The 7500-nt window shown below is 43.7% G+C and overlaps 1 protein-coding gene across 1 annotated transcript in view; it reads left to right on the forward strand.

Moving 5' to 3' along the window:
• evi5l (ecotropic viral integration site 5 like) overlaps positions 1-7500 on the forward strand; it is an 87336-nt gene that overhangs the window by 71889 nt on the left and 7947 nt on the right. Inside the window, exons 16-19 of the mRNA XM_063199284.1 lie at positions 1-141; positions 704-850; positions 1921-2016; positions 2343-2438. The exon at positions 1-141 is cut by the window's left edge and continues 21 nt beyond it. Coding sequence (XP_063055354.1) covers positions 1-141; positions 704-850; positions 1921-2016; positions 2343-2438 — 480 coding nt within the window. The remainder of the gene's footprint in view (positions 142-703; positions 851-1920; positions 2017-2342; positions 2439-7500) is intronic.

Raw genomic sequence — 7500 nt, forward strand, 5'->3', positions numbered from 1 at the left:
GGGGGCCACTGGAAGGAGTCCCCAAAGAAGAATGCCATGAATGAGATGCAGGACAAGCTGATGGGGGTCAGGCTGAGGGAGGCCCAGGCCCAGGCCGAGCTCAAGGAGGTCAAGCTGAAAGCACTGCAGCTGGAGAGCCAGGTAAGACACACGCATGCACACACACAGGCACGCACGCACACACATGCACGCACGCACGCACAACTTGTGCTTTCACGTTAAATCTGAATATTGCCCCAATCTCATTACATAACATTTCAATGTCCACATATTGTTTTATTCGTGTTTAAATAACTTTTAGTGTGTGAGAGGCCGAATAAAGATTGTCTTTGGTAATCTCAGGGTGTTGAAGCTCCCGTCCCCCAAACTGCTGATTTGAAATTGCCTATATCCATTGCTATTTGATAAGACTGCAACTGTGTGACATCATATAATGTGACATCACTTCCAGTGAGGCCTTTTAAAACTCAGACTGGCCTTGTTATGCCTTCTCTTCTGTGTTCTGACCTGTACCTGTTAGGGAGAGGGGTTGATGGGTACTGGATATGGGCCCTTGTGCCCTGTCCTCCTCTCTCTCTTTCCCTAACCAATAAACCATGCCTCTTAATTTCAACTGTTGAACTGGATCTGAAGTCTTTAACATGAATTGGCAGTAAAACCCAATTACTATCAGGACTCACTGTACTATGTTTGTGTTTTCCAGAATCAGATCCACAGCAAGCAGTTGACCAGACACGAGCAGGAGAGTTCAGCGCTGCACGACCGCCTGCAGCACCTCACATCCCATAATAAGAGCCTGCAGAGCCAGCTCAACGAGATGAAGAGGAAGCAATCAGAGTCCGACTGCAAGGTACACACACACACACACAATAATGAAGAGTTCATATGCAAAACCCCCTAACTCCATTTCTGAAGACCTGCACTTCTATATTTTTTAGAGAACCCCGTTGTTGGTTTGGTTTACATTTATGTACTTGACAATACATATAAATAGTTATATTACAAAAATAAAATAAAAAATATGCAATTTTGATAGCTTTGTATTAAATAAAAATGAATTAAGATTATTTTCTGAAAAGGCACTTAGGGGGTTTTGCATCTGAACTCTTCAAATACTCTTACACATGTAATTACAACACAAATGCTGTGGTATTACATGGTTTCAACTTTGTAATATCACACTAGTAGTGTTGTAACAGTACCTCTTCTGCGTAAAACGCTGTACACACTGACGTGCGAAGGCACGCACGAACACACACACGCGCACACACACAAACATGAATATGAATAGCTACATCCTAGTCAGGCCAAGAGCAATACAATATCGTTTCTTAGCTCCCGAAAAAACAGGAACTCCTCCCACTTTGTAGGGAAGCATACAACCATTAGCAAACCAAGGGAGGCAGGTCGACAATGCCGTTTGGGAAATATTAATTGTAATTTCAATTTATTTGTTTAGGGGGATAGCCCCTTGAGATAGGATATCTCGTTTTCGAGGGGGTCCCCACTCTTGCTCTTGGTCAGACCAAGTCTCAAAGAGATTTGAAAGTCAATGATAATCAGGCTAGCTACCTCCATCCATAAAGGAAATGCAGTACATATCTGGTATTTGAAGTCATTTTCAACACTTGAGGGAAGAATTGCATTAGATCCTGCTGTCACCTTTATCCAGAGACTTACAGTTATTACAGGGTATTGGTTACAGTCCCTGGCACAGTGGGAAACTCTCTCTCTCTCTCTGTCTGTTTTAAATCTCTCTCTCTCTCTCTCTCTCTCTCTCTCTCTCTCTCTCTCTCTCTCTCTCTCTCTCTCTATTTCTCTCTCTCGCTCACTCGCTCAAATTCTAGCTCTCTGTCTTTCTCTATTTCTATCTCTCTCTCTCTCTCTCTCTCTCTCTCTCTCTCTCTCTCTCCCCCCCAGAGTAAAGAGGAGGTGATGGCTGTGCGTTTAAGGGAAGCTGACAGTATGGCGGCCATGGCTGAACTCAGGCAGAGAATCGCTGAACTGGAGATACAGGTACGGTACTGTATGTCTGTTGGTCTTTTGGTCTGTCAGTCTGCGCGCATGCGTGTGCGTGTGTGTGTGTGTCTGTCTGTCTGTCTATCATTTGTGTGTGACCCTGTGTCTATTTTCTGCTGGTGTGTGTGTGTGTGTGTGTCTGTCTGTCTGTCTGTCTGTCTGTCTGTCTGTCTGTCTGTCTGTCTGTCTGTCTGTTTGTCATTTGCGTGTGACCCTGTGCATATTTTCTGCTAGTTTGTGTGTGTGTGTGTTTGTGTGTCTGTGTCTGTGTCTGTATGTGTGTGTATTAACATTTGATTGGTGCGTGTGTGTGTCTGTTACAGAAGGAGGAGGGTCTAATCCAAGGTCAGTTGAACCACTCGGACTCTCGACAGTACATCACTGAACTACGAGACCAGATCGCAGAGCTGAAGAGTGAGGTCAGAATACACACACACACACACACACACACACACACACACACACACACACACACACACACACACACACACACACACACACACACACACACACACACACACACACACACATGAACACACATTGTCGGTGCGCAAAATAACTGTAACTCTAAAGTGCCTTACACACAACGCAAGCCATGTACACAAACAAGTGAGTGACTCGTTCCTTCTCTAGTTCTACACAGCGATGCAAGTGACTTCCCTACCGACATGAAATGCACGACAAATGTCAGAATCGAAAGTTCCCGGGGCGCGATGGCTCAATGACCTAAGGCGCTGTACCTTTGCCCAAAAACATGTTTTTTTAATTATGAGAGGACCTGTTTTGTGACGCATCAAGGCATACTGTCGGCCAAAGAATAGCAATGCATTGACTCTGCATGGCCCCTAAAAGTTAGAAATATAAAGTCACATACAGTATATTTGCACCTCATTTTCCCGTTGTCACTCTTTTTGTGTAGTCCACATAATCCTCAAGTGCATTTTTCGAAAGCGTAGCTGCTAACTTAGTTAGCACATACTTGGTTGCAATGTAATTTCCCATTGGCAACCTACAGTACTTAGTTGCTAACTGGTTAGCAACAATGCTTTCGAGAATTGGGGTCCAGGTTATGTCCGTTCGTTGTGCAGGTTCGTTGATTTTCAGTGACATTTCTAAATCTGTATACCTGTAGTACAAAAGCTCTTCTTTCTTTCCCTGCATACTCAATGTTTGTATTCACGCAGATATATTGACAACACAATGGCACCGAAGTCAGAGAAAACCCCTACACACAGACACAGACACAGACACACACACACACTCAGACACACACACACACTCACACACACACACACACACACACACACACACACACACACACACACACACACACACACACACACACACACACACACACACACACACACACACAGAAATGCTGATATCAGAACTGCTTGCTCATTCGGTGAAAGGGCTTTGCGTGACAGCCTAGTGTGAGACAGTGCTGACCTTCCATTTCTCTTCTCTCGAGGCCGGGTTCTCCCTCACTCTCTTTCTCTATTTCCCCTCCATTCTCAATATCTCTCTCTCTCTCTAGAGATCTCTCACTCATTCTCTTCTTCTCACATTCTCAATTTCTTCCCGTCTCTCTTTTTCCTCTTTTCTCTCTCTCTATCTCTCTCTCTCTTTCTCCATCACTCTCTTTCTCTATTTCCCCTCCATTATCAATATCGGTCTCTCCAGATATATTTCACTTATTCTCACATTCTCAATTTTTTTCCTCTCTTTTTCTTCCTCTTTCCTCTCTCTCTCTCTCTCTCTCTCTCTCTCTCTCTCTCTCTCTCTCTCTCTCTCTCTTTCGCTCTTCCTCTTTCCACTCTCTCTCTGTTTCTATGTCTGCCTCCTTTTCTTTCATGTATCTCTCTCTTTCTCTCTCTCTCTCTCTCTCTCTCTCTCTCTCTCTCTCTCTCTCTCCCTCATCTCTCATTCTCTTTTATTTACCCTCTTCTCATTTTCCGTCTCTCTTATTTTCACTCTCATTCTGGACTTTCTCGGTTATTGTTTTTCTTTTCTCTACCTCTCTCTCATTCTCATTCACCTCTCTATCTATCTTGCGTTCCACTATGTGTCTTGTCACTCAGTTCTCCGCTCCGCTCACAGTTTCTGTAATTGATTTGCTGGGTCTGTTGTGTTGTGGTAAGAGGGGTTTCTAGCATGACGAACAGAGGATTTTCTGTGTGTGTGTGTGTGTGTGTGCGTGTGTGTGTGTGTGTGTTTGTGTGTGTGCGTGCGTGCGTGTGTGCGTGTGCACATGTTTATCTTGCACCTTTCCCCTTTCCTGTGTAACCAAGATCTGCTTTCATGTCACTGCACCATTCAAGACTGCGTATATAGAATATTGCAAATGCATGAAAATCACCCACCCTACTTGATGAGTAAATCAGTCAGACAGATCCCCAAGACGTAGCATTGATGGTGTGGCATGTGGAATTGGAATTTTATATTTCACTTATAGTTTTAAAGTAAATGAATGCATAAAAAATTACAAATATTACACAATTGTAATTCAGACTGTCAGTGTCCATTCTTATTTTCTTATTAAAGGCATATTTCAATACCCCTTTAGATCTGAACAAGAAGGTTGGGGCAGATGGATTTTAGATCAGAGATCTAAAGTTTTGAATCACACCCTTCCACTCCCTTTCTCACGCCATGGCTAAGGTGCCATTGAGCAAGGCACCTAACCCCACATTGTCCAAGGACTGTAACCATTACCCTACACTTGAAAAATAACCCTAAGTCGCTTTGGATAAAAGCATCAGCTATGTGTGATGTAATGTATTGTAATAACTCTTCTCAAAGCAAGGGAAACATTTGCTGTACGTGCAATACGTTGATTGGTTAAGATAGAAAATTGTTCAGCGGCAGCAGCATCAATGATTGGCTGAAATTAATCATGCTCTGCCTTCGTGACACTGATGATTGGCTGGAATATAATGAGCTTCTGCTGGTGATTGGTTACAATATTTTGCTCTGCGGCATTGTCCTTGTGGACTGAAAGGTTGGGTGACTTTGTGTGTTTCCACTCCTCTCCTCTCAAAGCACATCAAGGACACAATAATTCAATTTGTTGCAGTCAGGAAATTAGTGATTCAGTGCAGGTCTTTGGTTCTTCTTTTTTTCCAATGAGATTTGTTAATTTGCCGGGGTGCACTCGCTCTTCTTTGACCTGTGTGTGTGTGTGTGTGTGTGTGTGTGTGTGTGTGTGTGTGTGTGTGTGTGTGTGTGTGTGTGTGTGTGTGTGTGTGTGTGTGTGTGTGTGTGTGTGTGTGTGTGTGTGTGTGTGTGTGTGTGTGTGTGTGTGTGTGTGTGTGTGTGTGTGTGTGTGTGAATGTCTATCTGTCTGTCGGTTTGTCTGTCTACCGTTTTGTGTGTTTCTGCGTAATATCTGCGTAATATCTACAATTTTTGCCCCATAAAATATTTTTAAAAGGTAACTTACATTATTTTATTTTTTATGTGAAAAAATCAAATTTTTTGCTCACATCTATGCTTTTTAAGACAAATGTCCTTCAATGTGACTGAGACATAGAATATTATTTGGAATATTTAATAACATCTTTGGCACACACATACACTCACACACCAAAATGAGTTCCCTTGCTTTTGAGAAAATCTCAGTAAAAGACGTGTTTTTTTTCCTATCATACCTGTCGCTGTCTGTATGTGAGCGCTTTGCTTTGTCTGTCTGTGGTTTAGACTAGACTACACATGTTAGCCAGGATGAAGAAAAGGTGGGAGGGCACTAAGAAAAAGATCAGTCATACCCTGCTTTCCATTGGTTAACCACAGCGCTTCCCCTCCCGCCCCCTCCCCCTCATAGGCTGCGCCATGACGTCAGTTGGCAGTCTGAGATTTACCATTTCTGAGTATTCTGGCGCCGTGAGACATGCCTACAAACATGAAATACACACACACACACACACACACACACACACACACACACACACACACACACACACACACACACACGCATATTATGCCAACCTGAATACAGTGGCGGACTTAGCAATTTGGGGGCCTAAGGCGAAGTTAGCTAGGGGGCCCATCGGCCCACCGGCCCACCGGCCCACCCAAGTGTGTACCCCCCCCTTGAAAAATAATAATAATAGCCTACAGTAATAGGCTTGCTTAGAGAAGATGCTTAGCTCACAGCATCTTTTGTATCACAGACACACAAATCAAAAACTAAGCTCTCTACAACAATCAGAAGACCTGAACATAATGTGCTTGGGCCAAGTTTTGCTTTAGACATTTAGACAGCATTCAATGTTGACATATTCAACATTGCAATCTTCACATGCACATCAATCAATTACACATGGGCATCAAAGCCTTCTCTCTCTCTCTCTCTCTCTCTCTCTCTCTCTCTCTCTCTCTCTCTCTCTCTCTCTCTCTCTCTCTCTCTACCCAGACCATTGCAGTGACAAACACAGATCAAAGTTCAACGACACTGTGAGAAGGTGAAGTTTCCCTCCCCCTTCTCACTGGCTAAGTTAGCCTATTTTTAAAACTCACGAAAGGTGTATTTATGAACATTTGTGTTTACTGAACTGTCGGGACTTTGGCGAGCGAAAATACACGCGCACACACTCGTACACGCGCACACTCGCACACCTGCGCTCGCAATGAAACACTTTCTCCGAACATTGTCATGGCCATGGGCGGAGGCGCGCACCGTCAATGGCAGGATTCCATCAGTGACTTTTGGGAGGGGAAATGTGTGGGGATTTTGTCATGTTTATTATTTGTGACGATTATGAATGTGTACTTGGGCAATCTGCGTTCTATGTGGTTATGTTTTGAGTATTGTGTTTAAACTGGCTGTTTTTGTTTGGCGATGGTCGGAAGGAATTGTGAGACCAATCGCGTAGGCTAGTCTAGTCATGCAGCGTTGAGTGAGTAATTGAATTAGTGAATAATTGGCTGGCCCTAGGAAATGGGTGTATTTAAGCCGTAGTCAAATCGTTGATGTGAGCGATTTTGATTGAGAAGCACCTGGTAACCAGTAGGAGGTGGCTTCGCGTAAAACTGCTGCATATCGGTGTAAGCAGAGCGTTGTGCTGTCTTTGATGCTGCAGAAGTAATTTTGAAGACTGTCGTATTTTGTTTGCCAGTGTCATGTCCGTGTGTTTCGATGCCCACGTGCACATTTATTTTCTAATGTCTGGTGAAAATGTAAATAAAAAGGCCTAAAATATATTTGCTACTTCCAGCTTCGTGCCTCATCATCTCCACTCCGCTCGTTACGCACACATCCTTGACAGAGAGGTAGCAGTCGCTCCCTCACAGACACACATAAAAATAGACAGTAAGATTGCAGTGTATCATTTTGCCCAAATGCCACCACCGCCACACCACCAACTGCGTGTGCAGATGACGTATTGGACGGCGAGCAGCAAGCATCTCAAACTGAATTCAAAACAAAACACCACGGTGGGTGAATCTCAAAGCAACCAACAGAGGCAGAGCAATAGTTCA

The sequence above is a fragment of the Engraulis encrasicolus genome, chromosome 1 (genome assembly GCF_034702125.1).
Source record: "Engraulis encrasicolus isolate BLACKSEA-1 chromosome 1, IST_EnEncr_1.0, whole genome shotgun sequence".
Lineage (NCBI taxonomy): Eukaryota > Metazoa > Chordata > Actinopteri > Clupeiformes > Engraulidae > Engraulis > Engraulis encrasicolus.